This window comes from Carassius auratus, chromosome 13 (assembly GCF_003368295.1).
Source record: "Carassius auratus strain Wakin chromosome 13, ASM336829v1, whole genome shotgun sequence".
Classification (NCBI taxonomy): Eukaryota; Metazoa; Chordata; class Actinopteri; order Cypriniformes; family Cyprinidae; genus Carassius; species Carassius auratus.
Window position 1 is genome coordinate 20,592,007 of NC_039255.1, and position 22,676 is coordinate 20,614,682.

A 22,676-nucleotide genomic window follows, 5' to 3' on the forward strand; every position below is an offset into this window, starting at 1 on the left:
ACATATTGTTACATAAGTCAGTTTGGTTAGAAAAGGTAATACTTTAGGTAATACTGCTGTAGTCCATCAGTTCAAATGCTGAAGTGCAAAACATATTAGCTATTAAGCTGTTAGCTATTAAGATAAAACAGCTAAAAACCACAGAAGCCACAAATCAGGGGTCAAGAATGCATTGACTGATTATCTAGTCAATGCGTTCATGGCCTCTTTGATACAGTAAGGTGATTATTGTAAGTGTTTATTTTTCTAGTCTGATGCTGGTAAAAATAAAATAAATCAAATACACGAGAATGACTGACATTCCCTTAATAGCACACATTTATACACTTATTTCACAGGATTTACATATGAATAAATACATTTTAAGAGGTTGTCAAATAAAATTGTGCAATAATATCAGTTCACCATGAAAGCTGCACTTACATTAAGTAGATCCGTAGAACTACTGTGATGTACTGTATGTCTTAATTTTCAAGTAAAGGCAAATTTGTCCTGATAATTATTCATATGGTTGTTATTCAAGTTGCTATTCATATGTACCATGAATTTTATACATTGGCTTACACAAACTCTCACTTTGGTACTGGATGCACATCACCTAGCTCACATAAAGGTCAACACATCTGTGCACAACACCTGCCTCTTGGTTTCCACCTGAAGCATTATTATTTTGCAAAGTAAAGGTCATGCAAAGTAAATAATAATTATGATCAGTATAATTGTCATTCTGAATGAAAATATTTTAATTTCATAAACTTATCTGAAATGATTAGCTTGGGTTAGGGATGCATAATAATGTAAACCGATCAAACAAAAACATTTAAGTGGTGACAAAAAAAAACAAAAAAAAACAGAGGTTTATTTGTGAAACTGCACTGTGAGAGTACTCCCCGAAACCAAATTCTCAGACGGGCATAAGCAGAACATACGATTGAGATTTCTTAAGAATTCATACGTATTAGAAAACAATTTCCTACAAATATGTTTTATTAACAAAGTGCATAAAGAGCATGTTCAAGTAATCTTCCCAAGCAACACAACTTAGCTCCACTTAGCTCTGTTGCACGACAGTTTTCCAGCATCCCTCCTCCACCCTAACACTTCACTCTCAATTATTCCTACCCAAGAACGGGGAAAGTACTATGGGTTCGGGTCAAATTTCGAGCTCAGAGCCCTCTCCTCAGACACCAAGATGCAAATTCTGTACTATATCTGATTATGTGCAAAATCGCAAGATCTGCTTTTTAATTAAATTAACTGAATGGCATCTTACACCAACACTTTATCTCCTGAGCCACACGTTTGTAAAAACTTTGACATTTCTTAAGAAAAAAAGATTTTTATTTTTTTTTTTTCGAATAATGTGTTAATGCTAGAACCTGCTAAAGCTGTTTCACTAACATGACTTTATATGTTGACAAAAGAAGACTGTAATTCATGAACAACAGAATAGGTGCACTTTTGTTTTACATCTTAACAAATTAATCGTACATTTAACAGATATGCTAAAACTGATGTGCACATGAGATGAGAAGTCGAGTCATGTCAGTAGCCTTACTTTGTGCAATTTTTGCAATTCCAGTTGGTCACTTTAGTGGAGCAGACACGTTCTGCTTCAACGTCCTTTCATTAATTGTTTCAGTACTTATTCTTTTGTATTAAATCTCCAACCCTTTGAATGAAACGGCCAAATCTATTGTCATTTCCCTGCGTCTGCTGGTTTGTATAACTGCTATTGTCAAATTTACTATATAGTCTGTTTGCTGATACTTGTTGCTTTGACAAGAAATCCGATTTGGGTGTTGAGTCTGTCTTCTCGTTCTGAAAAATGACCATGGGTTGTTCCTGTGTTTTGGAGGTCTCTGCACTTGCAGGGGTGTGAGAGGGATGCAGCTCTTCGGTGCTGAACCGAGGCGCAGATGTCTCTCCCGCCAGGCCAACAGAGCAATTCTCAGCTTCAGAGATCTTCCCATTAGCTTGCTTCATTATGCTGCTCTCAAAAGACTTGGTGGAATTGGCAGTGCTATCCTGGTATCTGTTGCCTTGTTCGTTGTCATTATAATCTGAGAGAATTGTATCAGTGCTGCTTCCCATTTGAAGACTTTCTGAGTTCTTTCCTTTCGGTGAGCTGTCCCCCTTTTGTGGGATGTTTAGAAGGGATTTTATTTTCTTGGTGCTCCTTTTCAGGAAGCGCTGTGATGATGCGATGTTTGGTTTTGAAGGCTGATTGCCATCTCTGTCCAGAAATGTTGCTGACACAGTTCTTGAGGGAAGCTCTTGCCATATGTTTCCTGAGGTTGATGTGGTCTCATCTGCCTTTTTGAAATCATGATGTGAGACAGACCTCTTGTCCTCTTTTAAATTTGGTGTGTATGATTGGTTTCTGGGATTCTCGTTTGCAGACATGTTGCAGATTTTCTGTCTTCTAGGTAAAGATGAATATATGTAACTAGAGGGCTCATTTAAATCACTGTTATATGTATTACACCTGGGATTAGCCACGCCGTGCCTTTTGTATTGGTCCTCTTGCTGGTAGTCATGTTCCTTGTTTTCAAATTTATTTTTGGATTCATTTAAACTTGCATATATTGGATCCCGTCCAGAGCCATTGGTTTTGTTACTTCCTGAGTTTTCTAAAATCTGTAAACTGCGCATTGTTAACATGTAGTCATCGTGCTGTGCTGTCTGATTCCACTGGCTTGAAGAATACATCTGAGCATTTGACTGAATTTTTGATGGATCGTAGTTGGAGGATGCTGAATTATTGGAGTAGTTGTTTGTCTCTGGTTGTTCTGGTATGGTGGATGTGAAAACGACCGATGACCTGATGCGGGAGTGTGGTGGAGGAGCCATTTTATTCTCCTCAAATTGGTCCAGATAATCATTGTTCTCACCGTAAGGTTCATCATTGCTGTTGTTGAGGTAAGACTCTATCCTCCATGTCCGAAGGAAAGACTTGGAAGTGTTTGCTAAACTGGGCAGGTTTTGCCTCATATTGAGAGCTTGTTTGTCATGGCCGTGGTAAGACTGGCGCATATTTGAGCCCCTGAACATTGGGTTGATGACGTAACTTTCATACTGCTTGTCAACATTGTTGGAGAAACCACCATAACAGTTGCTCTCTGCTGCCACGTTCCAATTACTAGAACCATACTTGGGCAATTTTGGCAGATACACAGGCCCCTGCCGCTCTCCTGCATAGCTGTGTCTTTTGTAATACTCTGATGTGTCTTGAAGGAATCTAGCATGGGGTGTGACAAGTGGTCTTTCTTCAACCTCTCTCAGTGCCGAAAATCCTGATCTCCTTTCGCAGGCTTGCCGGTAAACAGCGTCAAGTGTATGCCTTAAATGATCTTTCCTTTCAAAGGGTTGGCTGGCATGAATCAGATAACTATCCATTTTTCCATTGGGCTTCATCTCGCACTGGTGTCTGCTGACAGTCTGAAACTGAGCTGGGACTGTTGATCGAGCATACAATGTCCGAAATTCCTCATCATAAGTCTCCACTAATTGGCCTGTTATGACCTGAACCATGCTGAGGTTTATCTTCTCATAGGACCACATGAAGCTGTCAAAAAAAGACATAAACTTAACAGAAACATAGTTATTAAATTTCAGTCCTAGCACACACAAGTGTGTTGGAATGCAGTTTATCTTTGGTAAGTTATATACAATTTTTGAACTGTCTGTTGACAAATGTTAAATGTTTTTTGAGTTCTTGTATTAGGTGGGACAGAGAAAAAAATTAAAAAAAATTAAAACAAAAAGATTTAAGCCACTTAACATTTAATGTGACAAAAACAACTATGGTTGTATATTAGTGCACATGTATGAAGCTAAAGGAAACCCAAATGGGAATAATAATAATAATAATTATTATTATTAAATTAATAACAAAAAATAAATAAAAATGCCACCTCACCTATATGATCCAAAAAACACTTTTTGGCAGTCAACAAGAAAAAAATTCTGTCCCATTCCTCCATGGAACTTTACCCCAGTTCTGCAACAGTATTCCTGGCCTTTCACTGTGCGTATCCTCATATTCTATATCCAAGAAGAAAAAAATAAATTATATATATATATATATATATATATATATATATATATATATATATATATATTTTATATATATATTCTAGCAAGACGCCAAGTCTTATAGTCAATATAATATTATACAATATTATACAAGTCAATATAAATATCCTTGAATTTGAAACGACATTTTAACTACTTTAATTCAAATTCTTACTGTGCAGGATTCATCAGTAGACATTATTTCAAATTAAACATACAGGTGTCTCAAAAAAATCATGGAATATTCCAAGAAAGAAGAAAGAGAAGTTCTGAGAGAGAAGAGCTCCGTTAAAATAACAACAGTAACAGCATGACAAGTTTTCAGATTGCTCTTGATTTGTTTTTTTCTGGTTATACATTATGTCAGTCAATTTTTAAAACTGACATCAGCCTTAGCCATCAGCTAGGAGAATATAATTCAGATAAATGAGGAAATAGTCACACCCATGAATCAGATATATATGTATCCAGTGCTTCCCACGGGTATGAAATATACTTGCGGTGGTAGCTGGGTGGAAAATCCTCCTATTAACCACGGCAAAAAAAAAAAAAAAAAAAAAAAATGGTCTACTACATGTGACAAATAACAAATAATGTGTGATTTTTTACAATATTTAAATTAATTGAATTATATTTTAATTACATAGGCTTCTATTACATTTAAGTACATACTAATATTATGTATTAATATGCATGGTAGAGTTCTCTTTACTTTGTCATATAATGCCTCTCTCAATGTCAAATAATGTTTTTTTTTGTTTGTTTTTGTGGGGAAACATCCCAGACAGAAACTACAATATTTTACTATAAATGAAATCGAAATTAAATTAATTGTGTAACCAAAATACACAAAAATACACAAAATACAAAAAAAATACGAAAAATAAAAATAAAAACACTCTCGGACACCGAACAAGCAGACACAAAATGTGTTGGGCGAGGGGAGATTTTCTACTATTTAATCGATCACAGATGGTTTCATTATTTTGGGCAGATATAATAAAAAGTATTAAGATAAAAATAATAAAAGCAAAAATGTCTCTCTGGGTGGCCCGTCCAAGAAAAGTCTATGCGTGGGAAGCCCTGGTATCTAATAAAAATTGCATTTGATGCACTTTGGCACCTGCAATTCAAAGCTCGAAAATCACAAATGCATGATAAGTGTTCAAGTGATTTTGGCCAGTATAAAATGTTTTTCACAGGATGACAGAAAGACTTTTTAGCACGACTGTGGCAAATTTAGGTGTGTAGTTATTGTTTCATTTATTTATATTCATTCTCATGCTGCCGCAGAGAACGGGAATGCTTGTCAAAAGGGTGCAGCTTTATACTGTATTTCTTTTTCTCTTGGCTAATGCACACATGCTTGGTCGATGTGGAGCTTGAGATAAACTGTGTCTCATTCTCACAAAGTACATTTGATCGTGATGCAAAAGCCATGAGGAAATATGCTTGTGTGGGTAGTAAAAACTGAGCTTCATCTTATGGTACCGTTCCTGCCGTTACGTTTAGAGTTGCTTTTTCTTCTTCCACTGATTAATTTATTTGTTGTTTTTAGTGTGGTGATTTGATTGATCCAGCTATCCAATGCTTTGTGATTGTCCAAATACCTCAAGCGTTTGATGGGAATTTTACGCCCCTTATCATATTGTGATGCTGTGTCCCTGCACGATGAGACAAAACCAATGCCGCGTAAACATGTAACCATGTAACCATGTAACCATGTCTGCATTTGTGATCGTAGAAACGACAAACAAGCACTACTCTACACTGCTCAAAACTCGAGTATGAATTGTCAGTGACAAATTCTTTAAATATGAAAAAGTACTGAGAAAGTGAAAGTGAGTCAGAAGCACATAACTCTCCTTGCAAAGTTGGAATTGAAGCACCTTATAGAAATGGCGCAGCTGGCCTATTACTCTACCAGATTCAGAAAACAGTCCTCCGTAAAATGCGCTGCACAAATCTGAATATTTGGGTTGAGCTGTTCTTGAACAGCGTTGTAAACACAACTTAACCACTGATTTCTAGTTGTGTCCTCTTTTGGAAGGCCAAACAAAGTATTTTTGCTTTAACAATGAAACATACAGCGTCTCCATGACATGGCAGCTGCAACAATACTACAGCGAGAATCAAAGTCATGCCTTCTTTCTTTGTGTGAACACTTGGGCGATGTTATGCTAATCTCCCCACACAGTGACGTAGATATGTGGTGGTGTGTTTGAACAAGGCATTTTAGGAGGGTGTGGATAAGTCTTAACATTTATAAAAAATGTCTATTTGGGTTTGAGACTTTAGGCTTTGAACTTTATGGATCTTATCTATGCACAAACAGCCTGTAACACTCCAAAAAGATGGGAAAACTTGAATCATATGACCCCTTTAATAAAACTGTCCTTCAATCGCTGCAATGAATGCGTTTTCATTTCATTTAATGCAAGGGACCATTTAGAAATGAAACTGAACTGCACCATGTTTAAAAAAAAATGGTAGTTTATAAATAAATAAATACAGTATTGTTCAAAATAATAGCAGTACAATGTGACTAACCAGAATAATCAAGGTTTTTAGTATATGTTTTTATTGCTACGTGGCAAACAAGTTACCAGTAGGTTCAGTAGATTGTCAGAAAACAAACAAGACCCAGCATTCATGATATGCACGCTCTTAAGGCTGTGCAATTGGGCAAATAGTTGAAAGGGGTGTGTTCAAAAAAATAGCAGTGTCTACCTTTGACTGTACAAACTCAAAACTATTTTGTACAAACATTTTTTTTTTTCTGGGATTTAGCAATCCTGTGAATCACTAAACTAATATTTAGTTGTATGACCACAGTTTTTTAAAACTGCTTGACATCTGTGTGGCATGGAGTCAACCAACTTGTGGCACCTCTCAGCTGTTATTCCACTCCATGATTCTTTAACAACATTCCACAATTCATTCACATTTCTTGGTTTTGCTTCAGAAACAGCATTTTTGATATCACCCCACAAGTTCTCAATTGGATTAAGGTCTGGAGATTGGGCTGGCCACTCCATAACATTAATTTTGTTGGTTTGGAACCAAGACTTTGCCCGTTTACTAGTGTGTTTTGGGTCATTGTCTTGTTGAAACAACCATTTCAAGGGCATGTCCTCTTCAGCATAGGGCAACATGACCTCTTCAAGTATTTTAACATATGCAAACTGATCCATGATCCCTGGTATGCGATAAATAGGCCCAACACCATAGTAGGAGAAACATGCCCATATCATGATGCTTGCACCTCCATGCTTCACTGTCTTCACTGTGTACTGTGGCTTGAATTCAGAGTTTGGGGGTCGTCTCACAAACTGCCTGTGGCCCTTGGACCCAAAAAGAACAATTTTACTCTCATCAGTCCACAAAATGTTCCTCCATTTCTCTTTAGGCCAGTTGATGTGTTCTTTGGCAAATTGTAACCTCTTCTGCACATGCCTTTTTTTTAACAGAGGGACTTTGCGGGGGATTCTTGAAAATAGATTAGCTTCACACAGACGTCTTCTAACAGTCACAGTACTTACAGGTAACTCCAGACTGTCTTTGATCATCCTGGAGGTGATCATTGGCTGAGCCTTTGCCATTCTGGTTATTCTTCTATCCATTTTGATGGTTGTCTTCCGTTTTCTTCCACGTCTCTCTGGTTTTGCTCTCCATTTTAAGGCATTGGAGATCATTTTAGCTGAACAGCCTATCATTTTTTCCACCTCTTTATAGGTTTTCCCCTCTCTAATCAACTTTTTAATCAAAGTACGCTGTTCTTCTGAACAATGTCTTGAACGACCCATTTTCCTCAGCTTTCAAATGCATGTTCAACAAGTGTTGGCTTCATCCTTAAATAGGGGCCACCTGATTCACACCTGTTTCTTCACAAAATTGATGACCTCAGTGATTGAATGCCACACTGCTATTTTTTTGAACACACCCCTTTCAACTAATTCAACTAATTGCCCAATTGCACAGCCTTAAGAGCGTGCATATCATGAATGCTGGGTCTCATTTGTTTTCTGAGAATCTACTGAACCTACTGGTAACTTGTTTGCCACGTAGCAATAAAAAAATATACGAAAAACCTTGATTATTCTGGTTAGTCACATTGTACTGCTATTATTTTGAACAATACTGTACATAAACAAATCTGATGAGTATTTTCTGGTAATTGTTACTACTACTCTCTATTTGTTTGTCAATTCATTAATTTTCCCGATTTTTCCAGTACTGAGAGTATATGTTGATCCAGTACACACATTCTCTTTCCTTTAGAGCACACTCAGTCAAGAAAACCTTTTCATGCACAGGTTCATACATTAAGCAATACACTTTTCTCATGCCAGTGGTTGAGGAAATGTATTTGTTTAGAGCAGCACTGTTCTCTTGAGCAGGACAGGAAGCCTGGTCTCTCTCAGACTGGCACTGCACTTTGCTCCGCTGCTTGCTCTGCATTTCAGTGAAATCACACAATGAAACGCAACCAAATGGGCACTTTCTGATATGCAGAAGCACTGTTGGTTTATAAAAAGGTATATACAATGCAAAGCGAGAATCATATCACTGGACCAAAGCATAACATGAAGTTGTTTTTGAATATTTATCCATATCTATATTGTATGTATTTCAATTGATTCATTATTTTTTAAGTGTTTGTTTTCTATCAAACATAAGTAAAAAGGGTCATAATATAGTAAATTATGCTTTTTTGGGGATGGTATTCAATCATTGAATGCAATACACAGTAGAAAATGGACACTTACCCTGAGTTTTTGGATTTGGAAGTCTTGTTTTTCTACCATATTGAGAAAGCTTTTGAAGTTATTATGGTCAAGGAGAATGTAGACAGAAACACCTCTGACTGAGGCATCCACCACTTCTTTAAAAATGTCCACATCAGTGAAAATATCCATAGTGATTGCTATGACCTGTATAGACATAAAAATGAAAACATAAAAGAAACGTCAGCCTCAGAAGATTTTTGGGCATTCACCGTCAGAACAGGCCATCTCTGATATTCTCTTAAATCAGTGACATCCCTGTCAGTTATACAAAGCTGAACAAAGCAGAGGTGCCAGCCCAGAAGCTGCTTCAGTTTATTAAACGGCACCCTTCATTTTTCTGTGTTTCAGAAAAAAACATTTAATAACTTGAAAGATGGCTTTCATGAAACCGACAGGGGGTGATATGAATTTTCTTGGGCCTTTTGCCTAATATTAAACAGAAAGAAGTCAGGGAGAAGACTGTGCAGTTTGTATTATTTAAAGATTTAATCCTAGCATTTGTTTTTCAGGAAGACTGCAATTCCATGATTCAAGACTTGACAGGTTTAAGATGTTTCATTAATGCCAAAGGACAATGAGTCTTATTATAAGTTGTATCTCACCACACCCTGTACAACATGTACTGATTAACAAATGATTTGTATAGAATTTCTACAGAATTTGATTAGTCCTTGTTAGTATTATCTGTGTTGTACAGCATATAATCTTGTCTGACCTTTACAGTTTTTATTTCAAATTAAGCAATAGGTCATGAGAGGCGTTATGAGAGATTTCATCATGACTAAGGTAGGTACCACTCAGAGATGCATAATAGGGATAAAACAGCAATATGATAAAAGATACCAATCTGTTTTATACTATAAAGGTTGAAAATAAGGAAGCCTTCAGTTTTTCTTGTTTAGCTCATCACTTCCATGCACAATGACATTTTTAAACCGAGGATATCTTGTTTACTTAGACATAATAATAGTCCATGTGTTTTCTTACATGCTGTACTTTTCATATAGACGTCCTCATGAATTCAAAGTGTCTCCTCTCATTGTCCACCTTAAGGAGCCGTTGAGCCTTTCTAATTTAATTATTAAATCTAATTTCATGTGTAATGGAATTACAGAAAAGACTTCATTACTGCCCGGCAGAATCTAAGCTTATAATACATTTGAATTGCTTTTACAATTTATTTGTTCTGAAAACATGCTTACATGCTTAAATTAAAGAATATGCAACGCTTCATTTGAAAATAAAAGCAAACATTTATAATGGCAATTATGATTTTAAAAGCTTGCAAGAAAAAAATAGACTTTTCACACACCTGCTTCCACTCTTTTATGCAAAAATCTGTCAAAACATTTGCTAAAACAAAAAAATCCTGGGAACTTCACACAACCCACTGGCGATGTGCGGATGATATATTTTATTGCATTATGTTCTCTTGGCACAACATAAATGAAACCACTTTCAGTTCATTTGTATCTCAGCAGCGGCTAGTATATCACTCAATTTTATTAGGCACCATAGATCAGAAACCCCCCCCCCCACACACACACACACACACACACCACAACCACCACACCGCCCCCCACCACCCAAACACACCTGACAAGATACTGTATACATCGTTTAAGTGTTTCATGCTGTGAGTTGACTCTAGGGAGTACATGTAACCAGAGCACCAGAGCCACATGAGATGCAGTTCACATAGCACACTGAAATTGGTTTAGTAAATCCACGCCTTTGTGAGATGCTGTCCTAGATGGCTGCCTATGACGCCTAACTGCTCTGCTCTGAAAAAAAAAAAAAAAAAAAATCTAACGGAAATGTAATCCATGATCTATTTCTAAGATTTTTGAGAAAACGTAAATTTGTTCACATACAAAATGTCATGTTTTTTGCACTGAAAATGGAAACCTTAACATTACTGAATCATACCAACAAATATACTATTTGAAGGTTAAAGCAGGTAGTAACAGCTCTTTAAGGGAACAACTGCATTATACAAACTTGCAATAGTTATAAAGTCAGAATTGTGTGATGTAAACTTACAACTGTAAGAAAATAGTCTTTTTAAATCAGAACTGGATTTATAACTCGCAATTGCAAATTTAGATAGTCATATAGTTATATATATATATATATATATATATACATATAGTTATATATAGTTGTTAGAAAGAAAAAAAAACAGAAATGCTAGATATAAACTAACAGTTTTGAGGAAAAAATGTGAGAATTGCGAATTTATATCATGGAATAGTGAGGGAAAAAAAGACAGAATTGTAATAAAAAGTTGCAATTGCCATTTTTAGTTTTTATATAGTGGTAGAAACAGGATTCCATATTTTGAGGACAATAATTTGGAAGAAAGTAGTAATTTAGTTTTGTGTTTTTATGTAGATTGTAGATTAGAATGCTATGTTAAGTATTGATTCACATACTGTATACAGTATGTATTCATTATGAAACTTTTCAGAACTCAATGGACTTCTTCACTTCTCTATGAATTTGGAAGAAACAGAGTGTGGATATTGTTGTAACTTCCATTATATAATGCTGAATCAAATGGTATGATCACTTTCCTGTTTTGCCTTTTCTTTTTTCTTTCACAAGACTCTTGCTAACATTGAATTTATTGGAGGTTATGTTTGACGATATTGCTCTCAATCACAAGAATCTATATCAATCCATCTGTGGACAATGCAGTTGTTTAGTAGAAGCTCTTAGACATGCTGCCACATTATTATATGAACCAGTTCTTTAATCATCTATCATGATCAAAATACAAAGAAGACTGCATTGCTCAGAAAGGAGGCAATGCAAGGTCATTTGTTACTAATAAAGAGTGCTGCACACCCCAGTAGCAAGGACTTCTTTCCATGACATTTTTTTATATGGTAAATCTTGCTTCTCATGTTTATGGCACTCCTGTCTCATCATCTGTAAAGGGAGTGATCATTTTAATATTGCACAACTAGTTCTATTGTTTGCTGTGTGTTTGTTCAGTACAGTTTAGCTGCTACTGTTGCTGGGGAGATACTGCTGTATTTTGTACATGACTGATGCCTTAGGGAGAAAGTGATGTACCTGTCTTTATCACATCTTTATCAAGAGTTCAAGACGTCACAACTGTGGGGCTGCTCTCAAAAGTCATGATTTAAAGGAAATCAATCTGTAGCCTCATCTGTGATTATGAGGGAATCGCGGGGTGAACCGGCAAGGCAGTGAAAATGGTTGGCACTTTCCTATACTCGTGTGACAATGCAACAGTTTATTGCTCTGACAGACAATGCTTCTCTCATCAGTGCCTTGTGCCAAACGACTTATACAAAATTACAGAGAAAAAAACTCATTAAAAATGGTGTTCAGACACAGAAAGAAAAATAAAATCATTAACTACTAGGTACTTACATTTAAACTAAACATTTAGTATGTGTACACACATTATTACATTGTACTTGAACCCTGAACCTACCCCTAAACCTAACCCTACCCCATGTAGTTACTCTGTGTTCCCAGAACTTTCTTAGATAAATACACTGTAAGTACATTATAAGTACGTTAGTACACGTACTGTAAAATAAAGTGCAACCAAAATATCTGCATGTAATTGCATCTGTAATTAATTTCTGTAATTGCATTTATAATTACACTGTTGACCCATCCCTTACACCTTAAACCACCCTTAAACCTACCCATACCACCACACCTGTCCCTAACCTCACCCATATCCTACCTCAATAGGTATTTTTATTTTATTTTTGTATATGGTAACTGTATAACTGTAATGGATTATCAGTTCCATTCCGATACTTCACTCATATTTTGCATAGGGAAAAGCTCCTTTTTTGAAGCCTTTTTTTCAATAAAGCAGTGCATCTGCACCGCCGTTGGTTTTATCTGTAAACTTTTTTAAACCAATGACATGGTTCTGCCTGGGTAAAGCCCATGATGAGGCGGCGCTCATCGAGACCTCATGCTGCTTTTGTGAGAGCATGAGTCTTGCCTCTCTGCGGATCGCTTCATGAAAGTGAATTTCGGCATTTAATTTCTTAATCCACATTTTGAATGAATTTGGTGAACGAATTTGGTGAACGAATTTGCTGAACCTTTTGGTGCATTGAACAACTGGCATATGCATTGGCTTTGAAGTGGAGCTGCACAGACCGATCGGTGTATAACATCAAAGTACAGCAACAGCAATTCAAAAGCACAAGGAGTCATCTGCTCTTTAAAGCTCTTGCGGTACTTTGATGTCACACACCGATCGGTCTGCTGGTGATGACCTGCTTCAAGTCAAATAAGCCTATGATTCATTGAACAATTCATAAAGAACCATTTACTTTACTCCCGAATGAATCACATGAATGAATCATTAAAACATTTACCATCACCTACTACAGTTTTAGTTTATTATTTAGAGTATCATTCCATAAAAAAAATAAATACATATTTTCATAGTTATAATAATACAATTAAGAAAATAAATTATTAAAGTTATAGTTCACCTAACCAAAAAATGACAATTCTGTCATCATTTACTCACATGGTTCAAACGAGTAGGCTATATGTAATAAATTGGATCAAACAAAATATTTCTTGTTGAACCTACTTTTTGTAATGCTTGATGCTTTACACAACAATTACTTTAAATTATATTTTGTGAGTAATTTCTCCAAATTTGATGTACGATTAATTTGATTAATTAATCACCACAAGTATAATTAATTAGATTAAAAATTTTAATCGCTTTCCAGCCCTAATATATATAATTTTTAAATGATCATCCCATTAAGAATAAAAGGAATTTGAAAATATTGTTAATAATAATATGGGGAATCTCACTGAACTAAATTGGACATTATTCTTTTTATTTTTAAGTGAAATGTAAGCTGGCCATATTTTATTTCATTATCTCTTATTCTCTAACTAACAATTACATAACAGTGCTGGGCACAAAGACAACATTCAATTTAGAGTTAATTAGTTGAATGTAAGGCTTTAATTCTACAGTGTCAGGCATGTCAAACCTTAGCTAAATGTATCCAACTGAAGATAAACAAAATGACGTAACTGAAAATGGATTTTATTTCAGCCACAGAGTGTACTCTGAAAGCTTCTATGATGTTTCTTATGTAGTTGTGCTTACATAATTTATTTAGAAAGATATGTCTTTGGGGTAAATGTTCACTTAACTCTAAAGGTAGAAGCTGTCTTCAAGGCTGAACATGTGTATGATAGGTGATTCCAAATGAAGATCAAAGATAAAACTTTGGATCTCTAGATTTTAAAGATCTTCACTCATGTAGCCTCGATCTGTTACTGTTAGACCCTAATGGAAAACAGCAGGCTACAATAACAACAACTGAAAATGCCTTTAAAATACCTTTTTACTACAGAGGCCAAACTACTGACTCTGGCTTTATTTGCTAGATTTTATGCGTATTTATTTTTATATTTTATGAATATTGCATGAAACACGCCCTGTAACACATAATTGTTAAGACTAGCCTGGTGGATGCAACATTAAATATTTAGCTTTTTTTTTCTTTTCTTTTCTTTTTTGGCACAGTTTGTTAACTATTAAACATAACAAACATTCATTTGAATAATAAAAAAAAAAGTATCTGAAAACCATACACACACACATACTTACTTAAGACAAATTGCTTACTTAATACTCATTCTTATACATTCCTACTGCTTACTACATTCCACAAAGCTCTGCAGATGAAAAAGCACAAGCAAATAGCATAATCAAGAACAAATATTGATACAATATACAACTACTGAATACTGAATACTGAAGTCATTGATTAAAGAGATTACATTGAAATGAAATGTATATAGGCCTGTCTATGTTTAAACATTATTACTGGAAATCCATTATGCAGAAAATAAATGGGATCTGCAAAATCTTATCGTGCGTGCATCTATCCTGTCAGACTTTCAAAGATTTGCTCATTTATTTATCACATGCTCAAAGGGGTGACAGTGAATCTCATTTTCCCAAGAGTGACCTTATCATCATGCTACACCATCTTTGTGGAAACTGAAAGGTGTATAACAGTCTCCCTGGATCAGCCTGAGGTTAAGAGCTTTGTTCAAGGGCACAATGATGCAAGTTCATGGATCACCCCTTGTGGGTTTTTTAACCAGCAACCTTTCAGTAACCAACCAGATCTGTTACCACTAGGCTACAACACCATTCAAAAGCTGTTTTGATTCTAGGACATCCTTGAGCTAAGTGAGTATCTCTTTGTGTGCAGCTAAACTCTCAGCATAGGTCAAAAGCACATGATCTACATAGGAACTGATGTTTATTTACACCCTTTTTTTCCAGCATGCTTTTTTATCAACATTACCTGCCTGGCATCCTGTATTTGTTTGCGGATCACTTCCTTGATAGTGGGGCTGTTTTGCCTCGGCGGGTGGAAGAGCAGGTCTATGCTGGTCTTAAGCCTTCTGTGTGGGACTTCTGGCCAGCCTAAATCCAGGTTTGGTGGGTCAGTGTCCGAGTGAGTGGGCCAATATGTGCCCGTGGAGGATGTGTCATCCTGCGAACAGTCGACTACCTCTGAGTGGTTGCTGTTGGGTGGCTGCACAGCACTCTCTGTAATGTGGCAGATTTCTTCCTCAGACAGGAAACCGCATATGCCCTCTTCTTTGATGAAATTTCGATAAGAAGCTTCTCCCTCTTTGACAAGGCAGTCAATGGCTAACCGATACGCTTCCTTGTAATGCGGCTGTATGTAAGTTTCAGCCTTGAACTCCCCCTTTGAGGAGGACAGCAGTGAAAATTCGGATTCCATCACAGTGTTCATGCGGATTCCTAAAAACACTGCAAAAACTTTTGCCACCTAAGAAACAAAATACATTAACGAGAACATTAACATCAACAATATTCTATAAAAAAGCACCTATACAATAATTAATAGCATTATATGCCTGTTAGGAGTGTCTTCTTGGCTATCAGAGGCCTGGTTTGGCAAGCTTTGCACATTTTAGCTTTTTGGTTTCAGCCACAAAAATGTTTCCAATATGACCCTCAAAGAACAGCTATCACTGACTTGTATATAAATTTTATTCTACAAAACCACACAGAAAAAGCTATAGTTAAAAGCAATTGTTAAAAGCAATAGTTACAAGCTTTGAGCTTGTGGTCCTGCCATTTCCATTAACTCTGTGGCTATGATTGCAGGGACTGCTTGTTTTAGCATGCTACTTCTCCACACTCATTTGTTTTGGAATGATGGATCCCATGCATCAGTGCCATCACTCTGGACCAGCGGTCGCCAACCCATTGATCAATATCCACTGGTAGATATTTATCACTTTATCACTTATAACAGTAAAATAAGTATAAAAATGCATTACACTTTCTCTATTCTTTGTACTGTTTTTTGTACTTATTTTTTTGTTATTTTCCAAAAGAGTTGAAAATACTGTAGCAGGCAGAGAACAACAGCTGACTGTTGTTACGATGGTCGAAATATATGAAGAAAATATTGGGTATGGGGTCATATATCACTGAAAGAAACTATCTTGAGAAACATTTTGATGGCAATAATGGCATCTTCTTCTCATCATATAACACAGCTCTTCTTTGTTTACAGCGGTTACTTTGGAAACGCTATATCACCCACTGGTTCATAAGCGCCACTTGCTGTCAGAGATTGAATTTGCGTCTCATTCAGACCTGTTGTTTTTCTTTCATGCAAATGTGTTTTATGTATCAAAAAAGGCTTAAGTCTGACCATTCTGTTTTTGTTTTAAATCCTGAAATTTTACAGTCTACAGTCATGCCCACAAATATTGGCACCCTTGGCAAATATGATCAAATAAGGCTGTGAAAATCAATCTGCATTGTTAATCCTTTTGATGTTTTATTTGAAAAATTCACAAAAATGTATCCTTTCATTGGATAATAAGAATTTAAAATGGGGGGAAATATCATTATGAAATAAATGTTTTTCTCTAATACACATTGGCCACAATTAAGGACACCCTTTTATTGAATTATTTTTTAAACCTCCATTTGCCAGTTTAACAGCTCAAAACTGTGTCCTATAATGCCTGATGAGGTTAGAGAACACCTGACAAGAGATCAGAGACCATTCCTTCATCCAGAATCACTCCAGACCCTTCAGATTCCCAGCTTCTCCTCTTCAGTTCACTCCTCTCATTTTCTGTAGGGTTCAGGTCAGAGGACTGGAATGGCTATAGCAGAAGCTTGGTTTTGTGCTCAGTGAACCATTTCGGTCTTGTTTTTGAGGTTTGTGTTTGGATTATTGTACGGTTGAATGATCCAAACATGGCCCATTATAAGATTTCTAACAGAGTCAGTCATTTTTTGATTTTTTTTCTGTTGGTATTTAATAGAATCCATGATGCCATGTGTCTAAACAAGATGTCCAGGACCTCCAGCAGAAATATAGGCCCACAACATCAAAAATACAGCTGTATATTTCATTGTACACATGGGGTACTTTTTATCCCTGTTTTCACCAAACCCATCTTGAGTGTTTACTGCTAAATTTTTTAGCTCATTTTTAGTTTCATCTGATCATAGAAGCCAGTCCCATTTGAAGTTCCAGTCGTGTCTGATAACTGAATATGCTTTAGTTTGTTTTTGGATGAGCTAGGAGAATTTTTCTTGAAACCCTCCCAAACAACATGTGTTGATGTAGGTTCTGTTTGACTGTTTTTTTTAAAGGTTTTCTGAACCAGAAACTCAACTATTTTTTGCAATTCTCCAGCTGTGATCCTTGGAGAGTCTTAAGCCACTCAAACTGACCTCCTCACCATGCATTAGGACGATATAGACACACGACCTCTTCCAGGCAGTTTTCTAACATTTTCTGTTGATTAGAAATTCTTAATTATTGTCCTGATGGTGGAAATGGGAATTGTCACTGCTCTAGCTCTTTTCTTAAAGCCATTTCACCAATTTGTGAAGCTCAATCATCTTTTGCTGCACATCAGAAATATATTCTTTGGTTTTTCTTATTGTGATGGATGATTAAGGGCATTTGGGCTTGGTTTTCCCTACACTTTATATTTCTGTGAAACAGGAAGCAATGGCTGGATAATTTAATAAAGTGAAAGTGACATTCAGCCAAGTATGTTGACCCATACTCAGAATTTGTGCTCTGCATTTAACCCATCCGAAATGCACACACACAGAGCAGTGAACACACACACACACACACCCGGAGCACTGTGCAGCCATTTATGCTGCGGCGCCCGGGGAGCAGTTGGGGGTTCGATGCCTTGCTCAAGGGCACCTAAGTCGTGGTATTGAAGGTGGAGAAAGAGCTGTTCATGCACTACCGCCACCCACAATTCCTTCCGGCCCGAGACTCGAACTCACAACCCTTCGATTGGGAGTCCAACGCTCTAACCATTAGGCCACGACTTCCCATTTCATGTTTATAATCATGCTGGAGTGCTCAAAATTGTGAATATGAATGGGAATATACTTCAGAGATATTTTACTCATAAGAATTTCTAGGGGTGCCAATAATTGTGTCCAACGAGTATTTGAGAAAAACATTAATTTCATAATGATATTTCCCCTCCGTTTTAAATTCTTTTTATCCAATGAAAGGATACATTCTTGTGAATTTTTTAAATAAAAAATCAAAAGGATTAACAATGCAGATGAATTTTCACAGCCTTTTTTTATCGTATTTGCCAAGGGTGCCAATATTTGTGGGCATGACTGTATTTCAAATCAAACACAACTCCAAGTCCAACATGAGAGAATTTGCATCTCATCGAGACCTTCTGCTGTTTTTGTTTCATGCAGATGTTTTATGTAACCAAAAAAGAAAAAAAGAAAAGTAAAAAAAAAAGGCTAATGTCAGACAATTCTGTTTTTTCTTTAAATCCTTAAGCTATATAATCTAATTCAAATATATTAAAAATAAAAATAAAAAACTGCTCATGCAACGTGTGTACAGTAGAATAATAGTTATAATCGTGATTAAGATACTGTGGTTGACTATAATTTCAAATGCCAACAGATACATTTTTTAGACCAGTTTGCTTGTAATAAAGCAAAAAAGCAATAAATAAATTAAAAAAGGCGACCACTGCGCTAAAATATACTCTCATTTTTTATGAAGTGCCTTTTAAGCATAATACTATGGACCTTGTGCACATTTTTGTCCAGTAAATATATATACATATGTTATATAAATAAATACACACACACACACCCCTACACACACACACAGGTGCATCTAAATAAATTAGAATGTCATGGAAAAGTTCATCTATTTCAGTGATTCAACTAAAATTGTGAAACTTGTGTATTAAATAAATTCAGTGCATACGGACTGAAGTAGTTTAAGTCTTTGGTTCTTTTAATTGTGATGATTTTGGCTCACATTTAACAAAAACCCACCAATTAATCTCAACAAATTAGATTATGGTGACATGCCAATCAGCTAATCAACTCAAAACACCTGCAAATGTTTCCTGTGCCTTCAAAATGGTCTCTCAGTTTGGTTCACTAGGCTACACAATCATGGGGAAGACTGCTGATCTGACAGTTGTCCAGAAGGCAATCCCTGACACCTTCCACAAGGAGGGTAAGCCACAAACATTCATCGCCAGAAGCTGGCTGTTCACACAGTGCTGTATCCAAGCATGTTAACAGAAAGTTGAGTGGAAGGAAAAGTGTGGAAGAAAAAGATGCTCAACCAACCGAGAGAACCGCAGCCTTATGTCAAGCAAAATCAGTTCAAGAATCTGAGAGAACTTCACGAGGAATGGACTGAGGCTGGTGTTAAGGCATCAAGAGCCACCACATACAGAAGTGTCAAGGAATTTGCTGAACCACAGACAATGTCAGAAGTGTCTTACCTGGGCTAAGGAGAAGAAGAACTGGACTGTTCGCTGTCGTCTTTTCAGACGAGAGCCAGTTTTGTATTTTATTTGGAAACCAAGGTTCTAGAGTCTGGAGGAAGGGTGTAGTAGCTCATAGCCCGATTTGCTTCAAGTCCAGTGTTAAGTTTCCACAGTGTGATGATTTGGGGTGCAGTTTCATCTTCTGGTGTTTATCCATGATGTTTTTTGAAAACCAAAGTCACCGCACCCATTTACCAATAAATTTTGGAGCAGTTCATGCTTCCTTCTGCTGACCAGCTTTTGGAAGATGATGATTTCATTTTCCAGCAGGATTTGGCACCTGCCCATACTGCCAAAAGCACCAAAAGTTGGTTAAATGACCATGGTGTTGGTGTGCTTGACTGACCAGCAAATTTACCAGACCTGAACCCCGTAGAGAATCTGTAGAGTATTGTCAAGAGGAAAATAGGAAAAGAGAAACCAAAAAAATGCAGAGGAGCTGATGGCCACTGTCAAAGAAACTTGGTCTTCCATAACACTTCAGCAGTGCCAGAAACTAATCCCCTCCATGCCATGCCGAATTAAGGCAGTAATTAAAGCCAAAGGAGAACCTACCAAGTATTGAGTACATGTACAGTAAATTAACATATTTTCCAGAAGGCCAACAGTTCAGTTTTTTTTTATTTTTTTTATTGGTCTTATGAAGTATTCTAATTTGTTGAGATTTTGTTAAATGTGAGCCAAAATCATCACAATTAAAAGAACCAAAGAGTTAAACTACTTCAGTCTGTGTGCATTGAATTTATCTAATACATGAGTTTCACAATTTGAGTTGAATTACTGAAACTAATAAATTTTCCACAACATTCTAATTTACTTTAGATGCACCTGTGTGTACACACACACACACACACACACACACACATTATATATATTATTGTTGTTTTTTATTATAATTATTAGGTATTATTTTAGGTCAATACTATGGCATTGCAAGACACAGGTGGTCACAACCGATCTCAAAATGTACCCACTGCATATAGAGTAAACCAATTTATATTAGGTCAATGAAATTACCTCATGTAAATCTACATCATTTTAAACATAATATAGAAGTACTTCATTTTTTCTTTTCTTTTTTCTTTTTTTCTTTTTTTATGAGTGCACATTTAAAATACTGAGCAGCAGCAGTGAGCAATCACTCAGATGTATCATATTCTGCTTGGGATGAAACTGAGTGACTTGCTGTTTCTATAATGAAGAAGCTGCCCTGTAATTCAATTTTATTCAACTGAAAATGTGAGAAAATGTTATAACGTTATTGCACTGTCTAGCTAGTTACTAAGTCAGGCCTGAAGTATTAACCAGAACATTCAATTTCCAACTTAATAATATGTTCTGGGTCCAGGACAGTTTGTTTAGTTCATTAAGGTTATTTCCCAAAATCCATCAAGGTTCATCATATTTCAAATTCATTCTACCAGGCATAATTAATTTATTCAACTTTACTTGATTTGATCAGCAAGTGCTGAGATCTCCACAGGTTTACAGCATTCTCAATGGGTTGGCATTCAACACTTTAAGTCATTTGGAGCCCTCCTGCTTTGATTAATACACTGATTAAATAAAAAATGTTTTACCAGGTGTAAAAATAAAATAAAGTTATTTATTATAAACAAATCATTTCGTGGTTTTATGAGAGTTCCATGTTACTACAATAACAATATTTTTTATTGCTGTACGATTTGTTGAATTATATTGTATTTAAAAGCAACTTTATTTTATTTTTATTTTTTTCACTAAACACTTCATTCAGAAAGAAAATTTGAAAAATGACAAATTTTGAGAGATTTCAGGCAAATTTTCAAATATTGGTTAATCTTGGAGATTATAAGACATCAGTGCATTCCAAAGATAAAACTAGAACTAAAATCTATGTATAGCAAAAGATTGTTTGTGAGAACCCTATTTAGTTCATTGTACACCTTTCTCAGAAATAATCAGACATTGAAACAAATCTTTCAATATTCAGAATGAATATAGCCAAACATAGCAAAGTAACCCGTCATCTGTACTCTGCAGTTTCCTTTCACTTGCTCCAAACAATTTAGTACGTCAGTAACAATGAGTATGACATTCAATTCTTTGCCATTTGTAAAAAGTTACTTACTTAAGAGGAAATCATCATGCGGTGTCTCTTAGCATTCTTATCCTGCGTTATACGAGTATGGATGAGCTATGTTACAAGATGAAGGAGATTTGTTATTCTGTGAAAAAATAAAAAAAATAACTGAATGTGTCTGAACAGGAGAAGTGTTGAGAACTGGTGAAGGGTGGGGATTCAAGTTTTCACATGCAAATAATGAGAGCGTCTCACTGGCCAGAGGCAGTAAACCTGTCTGACATACTGAAGACACGCCTCTTCCCCTCTTTCTTTCATCCTGTGCCTTTGTCCTTTTTAGAGAGTTCATAGTTCACTCAGATAAACACGAAAGTTTCTATTTCTAACCGATTCTATCATCTTACTGACAGCAGTGATGCTTTGTAAATGTGACACGTAGAATGTTTCAATGACTTCTTTCTTTTCATACTAACTCTCAGCATGTAGGAAGGCAAAGCATGAAAATGTTGGTGTCTTACTGAGAGGAAAGGAATTCATTTATTTTTGGAGGCACCTTTTGATGTGTTCTGTTCAGTTGTTCTCAAATTATCAGGCCTCCAAAGATCAAGGAGACTGTCAGAAAGGTTCTGGGACACATGTGCTTGCCATAAATTATCACATCTCTACTTCAGTGGGGTGCACTGCCTATTTAACCATCCTTTGTGTGGAAGGAACATAGGGAGTTTTCATGTGGGCGGTTTTGTCAGTTTACCCATGTACACACTTTTGTAAGTGAGAATTTCCTATTATGATGCAGTTTTAAGATTGAGAATTGAGAACCATTTAATTTCTGAAGA

At 36.1% G+C, this 22,676-nt stretch overlaps 1 protein-coding gene across 1 annotated transcript; it reads right to left on the reverse strand.

The window, feature by feature from the left end:
• Positions 1 to 252: 252 nt before the first annotated feature.
• On the reverse strand, positions 253 to 22,669 carry LOC113113007 (protein FAM83B-like). The gene is made up of 5 exons (XM_026279090.1): positions 21,889 to 22,669; positions 15,227 to 15,721; positions 8,847 to 9,011; positions 3,923 to 4,047; positions 253 to 3,568 (listed from the first exon to the last, which is right to left on the reverse strand). Exons 2-5 carry the CDS (start codon positions 15,683 to 15,685, stop codon positions 1,639 to 1,641), a joined length of 2,679 nt encoding a protein of 892 aa, XP_026134875.1. The 5' UTR covers positions 15,686 to 15,721; positions 21,889 to 22,669; the 3' UTR covers positions 253 to 1,638.
• Between the last annotated feature and the right edge of the window lie 7 nt (positions 22,670 to 22,676).

What these genes read in the sequence shown, in the direction of transcription:
- LOC113113007 (XM_026279090.1), bottom strand. Translation starts at nt 15,685, where the DNA reads ATGAACACTGTGATGGAATCCGAATTTTCACTGCTGTCCTCCTCAAAG. An exon ending in AAATACAGGATGCCAGGCAG is followed by an intron (nt 9,012 to 15,226) that starts GTAATGTTGATA and finishes ATGTCTATACAG; the next exon opens with GTCATAGCAATCACTATGGA. An exon ending in TCCAAATCCAAAAACTCAGG is followed by an intron (nt 4,048 to 8,846) that starts GTAAGTGTCCAT and finishes TCTTGGATATAG; the next exon opens with AATATGAGGATACGCACAGT.